The sequence below is a fragment of the Lepidochelys kempii genome, chromosome 28 (genome assembly GCF_965140285.1).
Source record: "Lepidochelys kempii isolate rLepKem1 chromosome 28, rLepKem1.hap1, whole genome shotgun sequence".
Classification (NCBI taxonomy): Eukaryota; Metazoa; Chordata; order Testudines; family Cheloniidae; genus Lepidochelys; species Lepidochelys kempii.
The window spans coordinates 340,343-360,110 of NC_136407.1; the positions used below are offsets into that span (position 1 = coordinate 340,343).

The 19,768-nt window shown below is 66.0% G+C and overlaps 1 protein-coding gene across 1 annotated transcript; it reads right to left on the reverse strand.

Annotated features, from left to right (window-relative positions):
* Positions 1-9,514: 9,514 nt before the first annotated feature.
* On the reverse strand, positions 9,515-12,464 carry TRIM56 (tripartite motif containing 56). Its single transcript, XM_078850998.1, is given in 4 exon segments — positions 9,515-10,602; positions 11,356-11,836; positions 11,838-12,275; positions 12,277-12,464. Coding segments are annotated over 4 exon segments (1,821 nt in total). The 3' UTR covers positions 9,515-9,888.
* Between the last annotated feature and the right edge of the window lie 7,304 nt (positions 12,465-19,768).

Genomic DNA, 19,768 nt, shown 5'->3' on the forward strand with positions numbered 1-19,768 from the left:
TGTGAGCTTCGGGGGCCTTCCCCCCAAGGGAGCGTTTCTCCCCCCCCCCCCGGGCTGAGCCACATCTTTCCAGAGTGGCCTGTCATGGGTGAAACCACTGTCCCCTTGATGACTGCCCCGGGATTCCCCCCACAGCGGGGCTGATGTCAGCCCCCTTCCTGTGGGGTAACAGGAAGGCCGCCTGTGGGGAAGTTTCACAAAGGGGCTGGAATGTTGGCAAAGACTGGGGGAAACACACTGGGGCGGGGGGGGGGACGGCCAGCGGTTGGTGGGGTCATGAACCAGGTGGGGAACTGGGAGGGCGGGGGGGTGACTCCCAGCTTCTATTTTTGCCCTTGGCTACAGCCCACTTCCAAAAATAGCCCTTGGCTTTCACTTCCCTGGATGAGAAACTCACAACCCAGCCCCCCACCCCCCAGGACGCCTGGGTTCAACCCCACCCCAGCTGGGCAGGGAGTGGGGTCTAGGGGTTAGAGGTGGGAGGGTGGGGGCTGGGATCCAGGACTCCTGGGTTCTCTCCCCAGCTGTGGGAGGGGAGTGGAGGCTGGTGGGTTAGAGCGGGGGGGCTGGGAGCCAGGACTCCTGGGTTCTCTCCCTCTGGTGGGACATGTACCTAGAATTGCCCTGATCATTTGCCCTCCCCGCGCCCAGATCCCATCACAGGCCTGGCTGGGGGGGGGCAGGAGCAAGGGGCAGGTGTGTGTGGGGGTCTGGCAGGCTGAGAGAATGGGAAGCACCAGGTTTGCTGCGGGGCAGGGGCAGCTGGGGGCAGTTAGCTCCATGCCCCAGGCTGCCCCTGGGCCTGTGTCCTCAGCTCCTGAGTCAGAGCCGGCCCCGCACAGCCTCAAATTCCTGGCTGCCCTGCCAAGGCTCTGACTCCGGGGGGGTCCCCAGCTCCAGCCTTATTGCAGGGGGTTGGAATCAGAAGGGATGGACCCCTCCCTTCCACACTGGGGCAGCAGCCTGAGGTCCCCATTTAGCCCCCGCAGAGCCCTGGGGACTGGCTCCCCCATGGGCCCGCTGAGAAATAGGAGGCACAGGGCCCCCTTCTGTCTCCTGAGCTGAGCCGGAGCGGGCAGGGCCATGTACAGACATTGGGTGGGGGGCAGAGACTGTGGTTTGGGGGTCTCTGACCCCAGCCTCGCCCCACAGCTGTGACTCAGGCCTGCGAGCCCACGCCGGCCCTGGTCCACTCACATCTGGTCCCCATCTCGCTGTGGCCGGGGCCGGCTGCCAAGGGGAGCTTTGAATCCCTGCTGGTTCCCCAAGACTCCAGCAGCCCCCGCAAACTGGGATCTGACTCCGGAGTGCTGAGAAACAGGGACAGGGCTGCCGTTGCCCCGCCCCTACAGCCCCCCACTGCTGCCAGTGACCCCCAGCCCCCGGTCACCTCCCAGAGCCAGGAGGAGAACCCAGGAGTCCTGGCTCCCAGCCCCACCTGCTCTAACCCACCAGCCCTCACTCCCCTCCCAGAGCCAAGGAGAGAACCCAGGAGTCCTGGTTCCCAGGCCCCTGTGTCTGCTGGTGACTGGACGAGGGGGCGACCGGCAGAACATTCCATCCCAGCCACTCATCATCCAGAGCCGACGGCCAGGGTCTCCCCACAGTGACCAGGGGCTGAGCCGGCATTCCTGACCCACTCGCTCAGAGCCTGGGCCTGGACGGGGGTCTAGTGGTTAGAGCCAGGGGGCTGGGAGCTGGGACTCCTAGGTTCTCTCCCCAGCTCTGGGAGGGGAGTGGGGGCTGGGGTTAGAGCCGGGGGGCTGGGAGCTGGGACTCCTGGGTTCTCTCTCCGGCTCTGGGAGGGGAGTGGGGGCTGGTGGGTGAGAGCAGGGGGGCTGGGAGCCAGGACTCCTGGGTTCTCTCTCCGGCTCTGGGAGGGGAGTGGGGGCTGGTGGGTGAGAGCAGGGGGGCTGGGAGCCAGGACTCCTGGGTTCTCTCTCCGGCTCTGGGAGGGGAGTGGGGGCTGGTGGGTGAGAGCAGGGGGGCTGGGAGCCGGGACTCCTGGGTTCTCTCTCCGGCTCTGGGAGGGGAGTGGGGGCTGGTGGGTGAGAGCAGGGGGGCTGGGAGCCAGGACTCCTGGGTTCTCTCCCCGGCTCTGGGAGGGCAGTGGGGGCCAGTGGTTAGAGCCAGGAGCAGGTCTGGGGCTGGGCTGGATCCAAACCCCAAAACCCAGAGCTATTTCCGCCTCTGACGGCACTGCGGGGGTGGCGGGGGCCGTGGAATCCCTCGGACTCCAGAACTTTCCATGTGCCCGGGGAACGTTTTGGGAGCTAAAAATAGCCAGCGAGCCCCCCCGCCCCCCCCCACCGGGCCAACACCTTCTGAGTGACGCCCTGCAGGGCCAGGGGCAGAGGGAAGGGTGGGAGGAGGCTGGCCTGTGACCCATTCCCTGCCTTCCCGAGTCCCCCAGCCCGGGGCAGATCAGAGCTGGCGCCCCCAATCCCGCTCTGTGGGGTTCCCCTTTGGAGGCAGCCGCAAAACACCCTGGAAGTGTCCAGGAAGTGCCCGGGGGGAGGGAGGAAACAGGTGGTGTGGGGCGTGCGCTGGGGGGAGGACGCCGACCCGGAAAAAACAGCTCCCGCGGCTCCCAGCCCCCCAGCAGCTGTCCCAGTGTGGGGATCCCCAGCCTGTCATTCCCTCCAAGCATGGGGCGGGGGAAAGCCTGGTGCCAGCTTCTGGGAAACCACTGAGCGGTTTGCGGGGGCGGGCATGAGGGCAAGGGGGTCACTGGGGGAAGAGCCGGGTCAGGGTGGAGCTGGGAGGGCTGCTGCCGTAGGGCTCACCTGCTGGGGAGCTGGGGGGGTGCTAGGGCCAACCGGGACACTCCTGGGGGGCCAGGAGGCTCTGCAAAGACGTGGCTCCCCACTGCCCTGACACCCCCCCATTCCCAGACACCCCGTGTCCCCACAACTCCCAGCTGGGGTGCTGGCTCCCAGAGGGGATCCCTCCCCCCCCCCCGCACCAGGGCGTGGGGCAGCCAGATCCCTGAGGCTGTTTACCCAGCTGGCTCTGGGGGAAGGGCTGGAGGGTCAATATTGACCCAGAGGGAGAGCCTGGCGCCCCAGCGGGGCTTGGGGCAGGGCCCCAGACACCCACACTTGGAGCTGGGGGGGGGAGCAATGTGGGGGCTCCTTTGGCGGGGGGGGGGCCAGGACTCAGCCCGGCACTTTCCCTGAGTGCTCTCAGCCGGATGAGCCATGGCTTCATCACAGCTGCTCCGGGCGCCTGCGGCTACCGGCCCGTGTTCTCGACTTGACTCACGGCCACATCACCCTGGCTGCCAGACCGAGCCTGGGGGCGCCACAGGCCGGGGGGGTGGGTGTCTGCACCCCCATTCCTCCCCCCGGGTCTGGGCTGCACCCGCCCGACAGCACCCCGATCTCGGCTGGGTCTGGCCAGTGGCCGCCCGACGGGGCCCCGATCTCGGCTGGGTCTGAGCCGCGCCCGCCCGACGGGGCCCCGGTCTCGGCTGGGTCTGGGCCGCGCCCGCCCGACGGGGCCCCGATCTCGGCTGGGTCTGGGCCGCGCCCGCCCGACGGGGCCCCGATCTCGGCTGGGTCTGGGCAGCGCCCGCCCGACGGGGCCCCGATCTCGGCTGGGTCTGGGCAGCGCCCGCCCGACGGGGCCCCGATCCTGGCTGGGTCTGGGCCGCGCCTGCCCGACGGGGCCCCGGTCCCGGCTGGGTCTGGGCCGCGCCCGCCCGACGGGGCCCCGATCTCGGCTGGGTCTGGGCCGCGCCCGCCCGATGGGGCCCCGCTCTCGGCTGGGTCTGGCCAGCGCCCGCCCGACGGGGCCCCGATCTCGGCTGGGTCTGGGCAGCGCCCGCCCGACGGGGCCCCGGTCCCGGCTGGGTCTGGGCCGCGCCCGCCCGACGGGGCCCCGATCTCGGCTGGGTCTGGGCCGCGCCCGCCCGATGGGGCCCCGCTCTCGGCTGGGTCTGGGCAGCGCCCGCCCGACGGGGCTCAGGTCTCGGCGGGGTCTGGGCCGCGCCCGCCCGACGGGGCCCCGATCTCGGCTGGGTCTGGGCAGCGCCCGCCCGACGGGGCTCAGGTCTCGGCTGGGTCTGGGCCGCGCCTGCCCAATGGGGCCCCGAGCCCTAGGGCCGGGTGGGAGCCGGCGCCCCCTCGAGGGCATAGGCCCCGCGCCCCATTGGGGCTGTATTGGGGCAGCTCCCTGGGCCTCCCCCATGGGGCAGGCTGGGAATTCCCGGCACAGGCATGGGTCCCGTCACAGCGCCCCCCTGGCCCCTGGGAGCAGCTCTCCCAGCCCAGACGGTGACCCTGGTTTCCTCTCCCGGTGCAGACGCTTCCTTCCTGGCACTGGTCCCATGTCTGCCGAGCCAGGGGCTGGGAGCTGCCAGCCGCCTTTCCCAGAACCCAGGTGTCCGGGGGGCACCGCAGCCCCCCTGGGGTTCGCACGTGCAGGCTCCTGCTGCGGCGTCTCCGCCCCTCCTGGTCCTGGGCACTTGCCCAAAATCTCCAGCTCCCGGAGTCACGGGAGCCCGGCCTCGGCCCCGCGGTCAGACAGACAGCGCGGGGAAAAGCTGGGGGACGTGGCTCTGAAAACGGGGGCCGGGGCAGGGGGTCACCTCCCAAATCCTTCAGCAGGGGCGGGGGTTGGGGTAAGAAATTGCCCTTAAAATTGCTGGGGTCCCGTCCCCCAATCCCTGATCTTTGGGGTTTGGCCACGAGGAAAGCTCAGCGCCCCCAAATTCTGCCCTCGCTCCCCGCCCCTTGAGTAGGGGCCAGGCCCCCCTGGAGTCACGGTGCAGGGGGCCCGGGGCCGGCGTCTGACGCAGCCGCATCCCTGGGGCTTGGGGGCATCTGGTGGGGCCTGGCATGGGGCTGGGGGGCAGGCGTGGTGTGGGGAGGGGCCTGTCCGGGAGCCCTGGGGCTGTGGGGGCATTGGCCAGTCGCAGATGGATGGACACCAAGATGGCCCCCGGCACAGAGCCCCACACGCCTCCACCCCCCATCTCCCCACACTTCTTCCCCTGCCCCATCCCTCCTCCACCCCCTATGTTCCCACCCTTCTTCCCCTGCCCCATCCCTCCTCCACCCCCCATCTCCCCACCCTTCCCCTGCCCCACATCCCTCCTCCACCCCCCATCTCCCCACCCTTCTTCCCCTGCCCCACATCTCTCCTCCACCCCCCATCTCCCCACCCTTCTTCCCCTGCCCCACATCTCTCCTCCACCCCCCATCTCCCCACCCTTCCCCTGCCCCACATCCCTCCTCCACCCCCCATGTCCCCACCCTTCCCCTGCCCCACATCCCTCCTCCACCCCCCATCTCCCCACCCTTCCCCTGCCCCACATCCCTCCTCCACCCCCATCTTCCCACCCTTCTTCCCCTGCCCCACATCCCTCCTCCACCCCCATCTCCCCACCCTTCCCCACATCCCTCCTCCACCCCCATCTCCCCACCCTTCCCCTGCCCCACATCCCTCCTCCACCCCCATCTTCCCCTGCCCCACATCCCTCCTCCACCCCCATCTCCCCACCCTTCCCCTGCCCCACATCCCTCCTCCACCCCCATCTCCCCACCCTTCCCCTGCCCCACATCCCTCCTCCACCCCATCTTCCCCTGCCCCACATCCCTCCTCCACCCCCATCTCCCCACCCTTCCCCTGCCCCACATCCCTCCTCCACCCCCATCTTCCCCTGCCCCACATCCCTCCTCCACCCCCATCTCCCCACCCTTCCCCTGCCCCACATCCCTCCTCCAGCCCCCATCTCCCCAGCCCCTTCCCTGTGGCCCCTGCTCCCCCCTCCTGAGGCCCCGTAAGCCCCATGCCCCTTCCCGAGCCCCCTCCTGCCCCCCTGAGCTCCCCTCCTGAGCCCCCCCAAGCCCTTTCCCCCCTCCTGAGCCCCCCACCCCTCCTGAGCCCCCTGCTCCTCCTCCTGAGCTCCCCCAAGCCCCCTGCCCCTCCTGAGCCCCCTGCCCCCTCCTGAACCCCCTGCTTCCCCCTCATAAGTCCCATGGTCTCCGCTCCTGAGCCCCCCTAAGTGTCCTGCCCCCCGCTCCCCCTATAACCCCTCCTAAACCTGCGCCCCCTCCTGAGTCCCCTGCTCCCCCCTCCTGAGGCCCCCCAAGCCCCGTGCCCCCTCCTGAGTCCCCTGCTCTCCCCTCCTGAGCCCCCCAATCCCCCTGCCCTCCAATCCCCCTGCTCTCCCCTCCTGAGCCCCCCCAAGCCCTCTGCCCCCTCCTGAGACCCCCTCCTGAGTCTCCTTGTCCCCCTCCTGCTCCTCCCTGCTTGAGCCCCCTCCTGAGCCCCGATAAGCGCCTGGCCCCCCGAGCCCCGTGCCCCTCCTGAGCCTCCTGTTCCCCCTCCTGAGCCCCCCGTTCCACTCCCTGCAGCGCAGCCCCCCAATTGCCCCCAACCCCTCCTAAGCCCCACCCCACTCCCTGTAGCCCATCACCCCTGATGAGCCCCTGCCCCCTTGTGGACTGATCCCAGCCCCCCAACTGATCTCCTGCCCCCTCCTGGCTCCCCCACCCGCCCCCCAGTGCAGCGCCCCCTGCTGGTCCCCCCCCAGGACAGAGTCAGCAGCCGCTAGATAAAATCCATCTCTGTTTATTGGCGGGTCGTTCTGGTTTTACACCTTGAGACGCAGGGCGGGTCGGACAGACAGCCCCCCACCGGGCCCCTACCGACGCCATCGGTGCCCCCCTCCCACACTCAGCCCACGGCGGCTCCTGGGCGAGCCCAGTGCAGTGGGCCATGAGGCCGGGGCCCCATATCGCTTGGCTGGGTGCCCGCCCATTGGCACAAAGTGCGGGGAGGCAGTTTGGGTCTGGTGCCTTCGGGGGCCGTTCTCCCACCGTCCCACAAACCAGTGCCCCCCCCCAGCCCAGCATGCCCACAATAGGGCAATCCCTTGCACCCTCAGCCACAACCCCTGCGCACACAGGCTCATGCTCAGCGCACATTCACCCGGGCATGCTCACATTGCTCACAGTGACACTAACGTGCTCATTGCACACACACGCCTCAAATACTCCCACTCAGAGATCACAGACACACTAATGCACACCCAAATGTGCGCACCAACACACGCTAATGCATGTACTCACTGTGACGAAGAGAGACTGTTCTTAATGTTTCCTCTGAATAGTGTGGGGGTGCCTCAGTTTCCCCTAGGCAGTTCTTAAGTCTCTAGGGGGTGGGGTAAGGGTGTAGGATCCTTGCAGAGCCCTAGAGGGCAGGTGTGTGCAGGGGTCTGGACACAGAGAATGGCCGACACCCTGTTTCCTGGCCACGGATGGCCTGGGCCCTTCCCCCCCTGCGAGGTGAGAGCTGAAGGGTTGGAGAACAAAGGAATCAGGTGACCTCCTGGCCCGGGAAAGGGACAAAGCCCAGAGGAGGGGGTGGGCTGGGGGGAGTTTTCAGTTTGGGGCTGGCTGGGGACATGGAGTGAAGGGCAGATGGGGTTGCCTGGCTCACTGATCCCCAAAATGGACCCAGCTGAGGGGTCCTGTTCTCTGCACCTACAAGCTCTGTGTCAGACCATGTTCCTGTCGTCTAATAAACCTTCTGTGTTACTGGCTGGCTGAGAGTCCTGTCTGACTGTGGAGTTGGGGGGCAGGACCCTCTGGCTTCCCCAGGACCCCGCCTGGGCGGACTCGCTGGGGGAAGCGCACGGAGGGGCAGAGGAGGCTGAATGCTCTGAGGTCAGACCCAGGAAGGTGGTAGACGGGTGAGCTGTGTGTCCTGCAGACAGGCTGCTCCCCGAGAGATTACCGAAAGAAACAACACTGTTTGCTCAAGAAACTCCCTGAAAAAACACAAGATCAAATCCGCACAGACACACCCCTGGAACCCTGACCTGGGATATTCTATCTACTACCCAAGATCCATAAACCTGGAACTCCTGGGCGCCCCATCATCTCAGGCATTGGCACCCTGACAGCAGGATTGTCTGGCTATGTAGACTCCCTCCTCAGGCCCTACGCTACCAGCACTCCCAGCTACCTTCGAGACACCACTGACTTCCTGAGGAAACGACAATCCATCGGTGATCTTCCTGATAACACCATCCTGGCCACTATGGATGTAGAAGCCCTCTACACCAACATCCCACACAAAGATGGACTACAAGCTGTCAAGAACACTATCCCCGATAATGTCACGGCTAACCTGGTGGCTGGACTTTGTCCTTACCCATAACTATTTCACATTTGGGGACAATGTATACCTTCAAGTCAGCGGCACTGCTATGGGTACCCGCATGGCCCCACAGTATGCCAACATTTTTATGGCTGACTTAGAACAACGCTTCCTCAGCTCTCGTCCCCTAACGCCCCTACTCTACTTGCGCTATATTGATGACATCTTCATCATCTGGACCCATGGAGAAGAAGCCCTTGAGGAATTCCACCATGATTTCAACAATTTCCATCCCACCATCAACCTCAGCCTGGTCCAGTCCACACAAAGGATGCACTTCCTGGACACTACAGTGCTAATAAACGATGGTCACATAAACACCACCCTATACCGGAAACCTACTGACCGCTATTCCTACCTACATGCCTCAGCTTTCACCCTGACCACACCACACGATCCATCGTCTACAGCCAAGCTCTGCGATACAACCACATTTGCTCCAACCTCTCAGACAGAGACAAACACCTATAAGATCTCTGTCAAGCTTTCTTACAACTACAATACCCACCTGCGGAAGTGAAGAAACAGATTGATAGAGCCAGAAGAGTACCCAGAAGTCTCCTACTACAGGACAGGCCTAACAAAGAAAATAACAGAACGCCACTAGCCGTCACCTTCATCCCCCAACTAAAACCCCTCCAACGCATTATTAAGGATCTACAACCTATCCTGAAGGATGACCCATCACTCTCACAAATCTTGGGAGACAGGCCAGTCCTTGCCTACAGACAGCCCCGCAACCTGAAGCAAATACTCACCAGCAACCACACACCACACAACAGGAACCTACCCTTGCAACAAAGCCCGTTGCCAACTGTGCCCACATATCTATTCAGGGGACACCATCATAGGGCCTAATCACATCAGCCACACTATCAGAGGCTCGTTCACCTGCACATCCACCAATGTGATATATGCCATCATGGGCCAGCAATGCCCCTCTGCCATGTACACTGGCCAAACTGGACGGTCTCTATGTAAAAGAATAAATGGACACAAATCAGATGTCAAGAATGACAACATTCAAATCCAGTCGGAGAACACTTCAGTCTCTCTGGTCACTCGATTACAGACCTAAAAGTGGCAATTCTTCAACAAAAAGCCTTCAAAAACAGACTCCAGCAAGAGACTGCTGAATTGGAATTAATTTGCAAACTGGACACCATTAACTTAGGCTTGAATAAAGACTGGGAGAGGATGGGTCATTACACAAAGTAAAACTATTTCCCCATGTTTATTCCCCCCCCCCCCGCACCCCCCACTGTTCCTCAGATGTTCTTGTCAACTGCTGGAAATGGCCCACCTTGATTAGCACTACAAAAGGTCCCCCCCCCCCGCCGCTCTCCTACTGGTAATAGCTCACCTTACCCGATCACTCTGGTTACAGTGTGTATGGTCACACCCATTGTTTCATGTTCTCTGCGTATATAAATCTCCCCACTGTATCTTCCACCGAATGCATCCGATGAAGTGAGCTGTAGCTCACGAAAGCTCATGCTCAAATAAATTGGTTAGTCTCTAAGGTGCCACAAGTCCTCCTGTTCTTTTCACAGAGAGGAGACTCCCCCAGAGTCCTGCCTGGCTTCGTAGGGAGCAGGTCCAGAGCATCGCCCAGGGACTCCGGGACACTCACACTCACACACACACAGGAATGCACACACACACGCACACCCACAGTCTTCTCAGCTCTCCCCTGCCTGTGTGTCCCACTCCGGCTCAGTGACGCAGGTACTGGATGTGAAAGACATGGACGGTGCCGTCGCTCAGCGCCACGGCGAAGTGCCCGTCCCCGGTGACGGTGGCCACCCGGGCTCTCTCGATGCCGTGCCGGGCGGTGAGGAAGGGCCCCAGCGCTTCCCCGCCTGGCCCGAACGCCATCACCTTGTTCGGCTCCCGCAGGGCCACGTAGAAATGGCCCCTGTCGTCGGCGCAGACGGCCCCCGGCTGGCACCCCTCCAGCCGCTCCTCGCCCAGCTCCGCCAGCAGCTGCCCGCCGTCAAACGCCACAAGGCTGCGCCCATGCCAGTCCGAGGCCACGTAGCGGCCGCCCCGGCCGGCCACGAACACCATGGCCAGACGGTCGTGCCCGTCCGGGAAAATCTTCTCCACCAGCTCCCCCGCCACGCTCACAGCCACGGCGGCGCCCCCCTCCGCTGCCGCCGTGATGGCGTGGCTGGCCTGGGTGGGGGGCAGGGCATTCTGCCAGACCAGGGCGCCATCCTGCTCCGCCAGGTAGAGCCGGGAGCCGGCGGTGTAGGCCACCCGGCTGCCCACGGCCGCCACGCTGCAGGGGGTCGCGCCCCCGTGGACCGGGATGGCATCCCGGAAGTCCACCTGCAGCGAGAAGCACTTGAGGCTGCGGTTCTCCTCGTCGGCCAGGAGCAGCTCCCTAGGGCCCAGGGGGCAAATCCCCGTGATCCGGGGCCGGTGCTGGTGTCACGGAGTCTGGGCGATGCTCTGGAACTGCTCCCCATGAAGCCAGTCAGGACTCTGGGGCAGTCGCCTTTCGGTGAGCAGCCTGTCTTCAGGACACACAGCTCACCCGGCTTCCACCTTCCTGGGTCTGACCTCGGAGCATTCAGCCTCCTCTGCCCCTCCGTGTGCTTCCCCCCAGCGAGTCCGCTCAGGCGGGGCTCCTGGGGAAGCCAGAGGGTCCTGCCCCCCAACTCCGCAGTCAGACGGGACTCTCAGCCAGCCAGTAAAACAGAAGGTTTATTAGATGACAGGAACATGGTCTAAAACAGAGCTTGCAGGTGCAGAGAACGGGACCCCTCAGCTGGGTCCATTTTGGGGGCAGTGAGCCAGACAACCACGTCTGCCCTTCACTCCATGTCCCAGCCAGCCCCAAACTGAAAAACCCCCTCCAGCCCCTCCTCCTCTGGGCTTTGTTCCTTTCCCGGGCCAGGTGGTCACCTGATTCCTTTGTTCTCCAACCCTTCAGCTCTCACCTTGCAGGGGGGAAGGGCCCAGGCCATCAGTTGCCAGGAAACAGGGTGTCGGCCATTCTCTGTGTCCAGACTCCTCCACACACCTGCCCTCTAGGGCTCCGCAATGACCACACACCCCCATCCCACCACCCAGACACCCAAGAACTGCCCAGGGGAAACCGAGGCACCCCCACACCACCCAGAGGAAACATCAAGAACAGTCCCACTTCGTCACAGCTGGTCATCGGGGACCCGCCCCGAGAAGCTGCAGGAGAATCGGGCGGTGGGGAGCGGCCGGCACAGCGGAGGCTGCGGGGCAGGGGGCCGGCGGCTGCGGGGCAGGGGCTGGCGGCCGCGGGGCAGGGGCTGGCGGCTGCGGGGCAGGGGCGTCATGTTGGCCACTCTCCTCCCCTTGGCCGTCCGGCTTGGCCTCGCCCAGGTCCAGCTGGAAGAGGCCACTCAGGCTCTGGAGTTCGGCGTGGATGACCAGCCGGGGGCGCGGCCCCCCAAGGGGCTCCCAGCGGAAGCCCCGGAGCCGGCCGAGCCGCTGGCTGATCAAGGCCTCCAGCGAGACGATCTCCACCGGCCGGCCCAGGGCCAGCACCTTGCGGGTGACGTCGGCTGTGCCGCGGGCCAGCTGCTCCTGCAGCTCCAGCTTGGTCCGGAGCAGGCCGGCCGCCTTCTCGCGCCCTTCCACGTGGCGCCGCAGGGCGGCCAGCACCTCCTCCAGCGCCGCCCGCCCCGCCGTCTCCTCCACGCCGGCCAGCAGCTCGGCCACCCGGGGCCGCCTCCTCCAACGTCTGGCAGGGGTGCTCCAGGTGCGGGCCCAGCCGGCACTCCCGGCAGATGGGGCCGGCGCAGGGCTCCTGGGCCGGGTGCTCGGGGCACCGCACGGCCTGGCGCTGCCGGATCTCCTCGTCGTGCTCCCCGGAGAGGTAGCCCTGCAGGCTCGCCAGCCGGTGGGCGTGGGTGAGCCGGGAGCAGCGGTGGCCGGCGGCGCAGGTCTGACACAGGCTGTCGGTGCAGCCCAGGCAGCGGGAGACGGCCGGGCGGCCGTCCTCCTGCCCGATCAGCGGGCACAGGGCACAGGTCAGCCCCGCCTCGCCCACCGGCCGCAGCAGCTCCAGCAGCCCGTTGACGAAGAAGTTGGTCTTGAGGCCAGCCACCCCCTGCGGCAGGGACACGTCCTCCGCACTCGGGGCACCGCAGCCCCGGCCCCTCGCCCAGCAGCCCCTCCAGGCAGCCCTGGCAGTAGGTATACAGGCAGGGCAGGATCTTGGGCCCGCGCAGCCGCTCCAGGCAGATGGGGCAGGTCAGGAAGTCGGTGGCTAACACGTCCTAGAGGGATGGGGCGTCCGCGGCCATGACGCCACGGCAAAGGGCGGGGGGGGGGGCGGGGGTCGTACCCACGGGGCCCGGGCACCGGCAGAGACACAGCGGCAGGGAGTCTGCTGGAAGCACCTAGGACGGGTATGGAGAGGTTACAGGACCCGGAGCCAGGACTCCTGGGTTCTCTCCCCGGCTCTGGGAGGGGAGGGGGGGCTGGTGGGTTAGAGCAGGAGGGGCTGGGAGCCAGGACGCCTGGGTTCTCTCCCCGGCTCTGGGAGGGGAGGGGGGGGGCTGGTGGGTTAGAACGAGGGGGGCTGGGAGCCAGGACGCCTGGGTTCTCTCCCGAGCACTGGGAGGGGAGGGAGGGCTGGTGGGTGAGAGCAGGGAAGGCTGGGAGCCAGGACGCCTGGGTTCTCTCCCCGGCTCTGGGACGGCAGCTGGGGGCTGGTGGTTACAGCTGCGGGGCCTGGGAGCCAGAACTCCTGGGTTCTCTCCCCGGCTCTGGGAGGGGAGTGGGGGCTGGTGGGTTAGAGCAGGGGGGGCTGGGAGCCAGGACGCCTGGGTTCTCTCCCCAGCGCTGGGAGGGGAGGGGAGCGGGGGCTACAGCTCTGTTTGCAGTGGGGTGCGGGGTGCCGGGGGGAGCCCTAGGGGAGACGCAGCTGGGCCTGTGGGGGGCGGGGGGGGAGTTACCTCAGCCCGCGGGGGGGGGCGGTTCAGGCCTCTCGACTCCCCGCAGTGCAGGCTCCGGCGTCAGGGTGGAGAAACGAAAGTGAAAGTGGGGCCCAGGGGCCGGGTGTTTCCGAGCCTTCGGTCCCCCAAACCCAGATGGGAGAGCGACCCCCGGGCTGCCAAAGACCGGCCCGCAGCCCCACAGGGCCCTGCCCACCTCCCAGCCCCCCCGCACAGCCCAAAGCCCTCCCGCCACCGTGGCAAGCTCCGCCCCCAGGCCCCCACACAAATCCACAGCCCCTAGCCCCACAGGGCTGCGTGCACCTATCATTTTGCCCCCATCCCCGGGCCTCAGTTTCCCCATTTGGGCAATGGGGGTGGCCCTGCTGGTCCCAGCTGGTGGTCTCTGTGCTGGAAGGGCTTTGAGATTAACGTGGGGGGGGGGGGGTGGCTGCAGCTCTGGGCACCCGGCCTCTGGCTGAAGGGGGTGAGCCCGGCTGTCCTCCCCGCGCCCCAAAACCGCAACCCTCTGCCCCGGCTCTGCCCCGGCTCTGCCCCCCCCGCTGGTGCTGGAGGGGAGAGTGCAGTGCGCAGGGCCGTGTCTGGGGGGGGGGGGACGCGTTTGCACGGCCGCATTCGTGTCTTCTTGTGCACGCATGTGCGGGCGTGTGTCCGTGGCCAGGTGCATTGTGCGTTGCTCTGCGCGGATGTTTCTGCACACGGGGCTCTGTGGTGTGTGTCACGGGCTCCGTGGGGGTGCAGGCGGGTGGCTAACTTCTGTGTGCAGGGGGTGCGTGTCTGCGGGTGGTTGTTAGCCTGTCTGCACCTCCGTACGCCTCACTGCGTGATGTTGCCGCGCGCACTTGTGAGCACGTGGCTCTAGGTTTCCTGTAATGTGCGTGGGTGTGCAACAGTTTCATGTGTGGGTGTGGCTAGTGTGTCCGTGTGTGTGTGTGTTACTGTGAGTGTGCGTGTGAGGTTAGTGTGTGTGTGCAGACTTGCGTGCATTAGTGTCACTGTGTCCGTGTGTGTGTCCGTGTGTGTTTGTCTGTGTGCGTGTCCGTGTGCGTGTCCGTGTGCGGGTGTGTCCGTGTGTGGGTGTGTGGGTCTGTGTCCGTGTGTGTCTGTGTCCGTGCGGGTGTGTGTCCGTGCGGGTGTGTGTCCGTGTGTGTGTCCGTGTGTGGGTGTGTGTCCGTGTGTGTGTGTGTGTGTGGGTATGTGTCCGTGTGTGTGTGTCCGTGTGCATGTGTGTGTCCGTGTGTGTCCGTGTGTGTGCGGGTGTGTCCGTGTGTGTCCGTGCGGGTGTGTGTCCGTGCGGGTGTGTGTCCGTGCGGGTGTCCGTGTGTGGGTCAGTGTGTGGGTGTGCGTCCGTGTGTGTGTGTGCGGGTGTGTGTCCGTGTGTGTGTCCGTGTGCGGGTGTGTGTCTGTGTGTGTCCGTGTGTGTCCGTGTGTCCGTGTGTCCGTGTCCATGTGTGGGTGTGTGTCCGTGTGTCCGTGTCCGTGTGCGGGTGTGTGTCCGTGTGTGCGTGTGTGTGTCCATGGGTGTGTGTCCGTGTGCGGGTGTGTGTCCGTGTGTGTGTCCGTGTGCGTGTGTGGGTATGTGTCCGGGTGTGTGCGGGTGTGTGCGTGCGTTCGTGCCAATGTGTCCCTGTGTCTGCGTGTGCACAGATATGTGGGTTAGTGTCCGTGTGTCTGCAGACGTGGGTGTGTGAGTGTCCCGGAGTCCCCGGGCGATGCTCTGGACCTGCTCCCTGCGAAGCCAGGCAGGACTCTGGGGCAGTCTCCTTTCTGTGAGCAGCCTGTCTGCAGGACACACAGCTCACCCGGCTTCCACCTTCCTGGGTCTGCCCTCGGAGCCTTCAGCCTCCTCTGCCCCTCCGTGCGCTTCCCCCAGCGAGTCCACCCAGGCGGGGTCCTGGGGCAGCCAGAGGGTCCTGCCCCCCAACTCCGCAGTCAGACGGGACTCTCAGCCAGCCAGTAACACAGAAGGTTTATTAGACGACAGGAACATGGTCTAACACAGAGCTTGTAGGTGCAGAGAACAGGACCCCTCAGTCAGGTCCATTTTGGGGGGCAGGGAGGCCAGCGCCCCCTCTGGGCCCCCCTCCATTTCCCCAGCCAGCTCCAAACTGAAACTCTCCAGACCCCCGTCCTCTGGCCTTTGTCTCTTTCCCGGCCCCTGATCTCTTTGTTCTCCAACCCTTCAGCTGGCACCTTGCAGCGGGGAAGGCCCAGGCCGTCAGGAGCCAGGGTGTCGGCCATTCTCTACACCATCACACTGGCCGCCTAGGGCTCTGCCACAATCCCACCCCCTTATCCCCCCACCTAGAGACTTAAGAACTGCCTGGGGGAAACTGAGGTACCCCGACAGTATTCAGAGAACACATTAAGAACAGTCCCGCTTCGTCACAGTTACTATCAGTGTGGGCGTGGAGGTGTTGGCCTGCGTCCATGCAGCTCTGTGCGTGCGGCCGTGCGAGGTCTCTGGGTGCGGCTGTGTGTCTCCACGTTCGCACTGGGTCGCCGCGTGAGCCAGACTCCCCGGCTCCGTGCTTGCGTTGCTTGGGGGTGGGTGGCTGGCTCCTCGGGGCCACAGGGGTGGGGCCCGCGCCGTGGCTTCTCTGCGTCCCTCCGTGCGCACAGGGCTCGGGGCGGGGGTTTCTCTCCGGGACGCTGTCGTGCCACGTTGCACGTGTCCAGTGCAGAGTGTGCGAGTTTGCACACCCAGGTGGGCCGCAACATCTGTCTCTCAGGGCAGCGCTGTCGACCCACCGGGTCTGTGCTGTGACCCTCAAGGGGTCCCGCTCTTCCGTCCTCCGCGGCCTCCAAACCCTCGGGGTGGGACCTCCAGGGTCCCGCCCACCTGCTCCTGCTGGGGAGTTGAGCGCAGCTGGCCTGGCCCACGGGCAGTGCCCTCGGGGGCTTGGCGTGCGGATCCGGCTTGAAGAAGAGCCACGAGAAGGGTCTGAAAGCCGGCCGGAGCGCGGGGGAGCCTCCTGGAGCTTAACCCAGAGCCAGTCCAGGGGCGATGCAAGGCCGGGGCGAACATCGCCGTGGTGGGGGAGCCAATATTTAATCGCGGGTGCTGGCGTCCGGCACAGACAGCGTAAGCCCGGCCAGGGGTGCGGGACACGTTTGGCCAGGCAATGAGACGGCTCTCAGCGACCGTAACTCACCCCGGGACGGCCCCCCTCCGTCAGCCACATCTGGGCTGTGTTTCTACCCGCTCGGTGCTGGGGAGGACTTAGGGGGCAGGTCTGCGGCCCTGGGCGCTACCAGGGGGGTGGGGGTCAGAGCAGTGGGTCACAAAGGTGACGGCAGGATTCAGAGGGGCCAGAGCCAGGGTTCTGCCGGCACGATCCGCTGGCTCACCGTGCCGGTCTCTCTGCCCCCTTTTCCTTGGGGTCCCATATGAGCCCCCCCCGTGGGTCCTAATGCCCCATTTAATACTGGTTCCCTCCACCCGCATCATGCCTCTGGCTGCCCTGCCCATGAACTTGCTCCTGTTCCATTGACCCCAAACCTACCCCAGCTCCCCCCGTAACCCCAAACCTACCCCCAAGCTCCCCTTGTAACTCCAAATCTATCCCCAGCTCCCCCCCGTAACCCCAAACCTACCTCTAGCTCCTGCTGTTAACCCCAAATCCACCCGCAGCCCCTGTCATAATCCCAAACCCACCCCAGGCCCCGCCGTTAGCCCCCAACCTCCCCCATCTCCTGTCACTAACCTGAGCCTGTCCCCTGGTCTCACCCCTTCCTCCCCTACTGATGGACGGGGCCGTGCCTAGCTTTTCTCCGAGAGGGGCGGTGGTGCAGCCCCCTGCTTGGGGTGCCCTGAAGCCTCCGCCAGCCCCGAGATGGGGCAGGACCGTGAGGGCTGGATCCCTCGGCGAATCGCCCTGGTCTGTCCGCTCCCCGCGAAGCACCGGGGGCTGTCAGGCGGGAGCTGGGGCCGGGGGTCCCTGCACGGCCAGGGTTATGCTCCGTCTGCGTCCCGGGGGCGACGGTCCCAGGGCGAGGGGTCCGGCTGAGACGCGTCGAGCACCCACCAAAACCCCCCTGCCCAGAAGCCCCTGCTGTCGGCCTAGACCGTGGGCTGCGGCTTCCTGGGCTCTCGGCAGATCCTAGCGGCACCGGCTGGGACCCGGGGGGCCCCCGTCGCGCCAGGCGCTGCACGGACCCCAAATACGATGTGGGTTCCCCCCACGCTCACCGCGGTCCTGAGTGGCCCGGCCCAGGGTTCAAGTCAGCATCGGTCGGCTGCACAGTGCTCCCCTCCCCCTGCTGGGCCCGTTGGCCCCTGGGGGCCAGGCGGGGGGGAGGTGAGGTCAGCGCCCCCACCGGCAGCGTAGGCACTCCGTGACCTTTGACCTGTCGGTCTGCAGCCAAAAGTGTGGGGGGGGAGAGAGAAGAGTTGTGAGACCTTGCAAGGAAGGTGCATTAACAGAAAAGTCGTCCCCCCCCGCCTCCTCGGCGGGGGGCAGCCGCAGGATCCCCACCTCCCACACACACACCTCCCCGGGGGTCCAGCCTCAGGGTCCCCCCACACATCGCCCCGGGGGGGGCAGCTGCAGGGTCCCCCCCACACCTCCCCGGGGGTCCAGCCTCAGGGTCCCCCCACACATCGCCCGGGGGGGCAGCTGCAGGGTCCCCCCCACACCTCCCTGGAGATCCAGCCTCAGAGTCCCCCCACACATCGCCTCGGGGGGGCAGCTGCAGGGTCCCCCCCACACCTCCCTGGAGATTGAGCCTCAGGGTCCCCCCACACATCGCCTCGGGGGGGCAGCTGCAGGGTCCCCCCCACACCTCCCCGGGGGTCCAGCCTCAGGGTCCCCCCACACATCGCCCGGGGGGGCAGCTGCAGGGTCCCCCCCACACCTCCCTGGAGATCCAGCCTCAGAGTCCCCCCACACATCGCCTCGGGGGGGCAGCTGCAGGGTCCCCCCCACACCTCCCTGGAGATTGAGCCTCAGGGTCCCCCCACACATCGCCTCGGGGGGGCAGCTGCAGGGTCCCCCCCACACCTCCCCGGGGGTCCAGCCTCAGGGTCCCCCCACACATCGCCCGGGGGGGCAGCTGCAGGGTCCCCCCCACACCTCCCTGGAGATCCAGCCTCAGAGTCCCCCCACACATCGCCTCGGGGGGGCAGCTGCAGGGTCCCCCCCACACCTCCCTGGAGATCGAGCCTCAGGGTCCCCCCACACATCGCCTCGGGGGGGCAGCTGCAGGGTCCCCCCCACACCTCCCCGGGGGTCCAGCCTCAGAGTCCCCCCACACATCGCCCCGGGGGGGCAGCTGCAGGGTCCCCCCCACACCTCCCTGGAGATCCAGCCTCAGAGTCCCCCCACACATCGCCCCGGGGGGGCAGCTGCAGGGTCCCCCCCACACCTCCCTGGAGATCGAGCCTCAGGGTCCCCCCACACATCGCCCTGGGGGGGCAGCTGCAGGTCCCCCCCCCGCACCGCCCCGGGGGTCCAGCCGCAGGCCCCTGCCCAGCGCCGGGCGGATTCTCTCACCAGCAGGAGGGCGCCGCTGAGCAGCACAAAGGCTGTGAGGGCGACGATGCTGAGGGTGCCGCCGACCCGGTCGATTTGCACCTCGCAGCTGGCGCCCAGGTACCAGAACCGGCCGCTCTCCGGGCAGCTACGGGGGGCAGATGCCGCGGGTGAGAACGGCCCCGAGCCCCTTCCTCGGGTGTCCCCCCCGCCCCTGGGAGGGGCTCGAGGCAGGGCTTGGGGCCTGGGCGAGACTTCCCCGGCCAAGGGAGAAGCAGGGTGAGGGCTAAGGGTTACAATTCAGGGGTCAGGAGTTAGAGTTCAAGGCCAGGGTCGGGGGTTAGGATCTGAGGTCAGGGTCGGGGCTTAGGGTTCGAGACCAGGGTCGGGGTCGGGGTTAGGAGCAGACTCGGAGTTCGAGGCCAGGGTCGGGGGTTAGGGTTCGAGGTCAGGAGTTAGGGTTCGAGGCCAGGGTCGGAGTCGGGGTTAGGATCAGGGGTAAGGGGTTGGGGGTTAGGGTTCGAGGTCAGGGTCAGAGTCGGGGTTAAGGTCAGGGTTGGGGTTAGAGTTAGGGGTCAGGGGTTAGGGTTCGAGGTCAGGGGTTAGGGTTCGAGGCCAGGGTCGGAGTTGGGGTTAGAGTCAGGGGTTGGGGGTTAGGGTTCAAAGTCAGGGTCAGAGTTGGGGTTAAGGTCAGGGTTGGGGGTTAGGGTTCAAAGTCAGGGTCAGAGTTGGGGTTAAGGTCAGGGTTGGGGTTAGAGTTAGGGGTCAGGGGTTAGGGTTCAAGGCCAGGGTCGGGGGTTAGGGTTCGAGGCCAGGGTCAGAGTCGGGGTTAGGAGCAGAGTCGGGGTTGAGGCCAGAGTCAGGGTTCAAGGCCAGGGTCGGGGGTTAGGGTTCGAGGCCAGGGTCAGAGTCGGGGTTAAGGTCAGGGTTGGGGTTAGAGTTAGAGGTCAGGGTTCGAGGTCAGAGTCAGGGTAAGGGGTCAGGGGTTAGGATTAGAGGCCGGGGGTTAGGGTTCGAGGTCAGGGGTTAGGGTTGGAGGCCAGGGTCGGAGTTGGGGTTAGGGTCAGGGGTAAGGGGTTAGGGTTCGAGGTCAGGGTCAGAGTCGGGGTTAAGGTCAGGGTTGGGGTTAGAGTTAGGGGTCAGGGGTTAGGGTTCAAGGCCAGGGTCGGGGGTTAG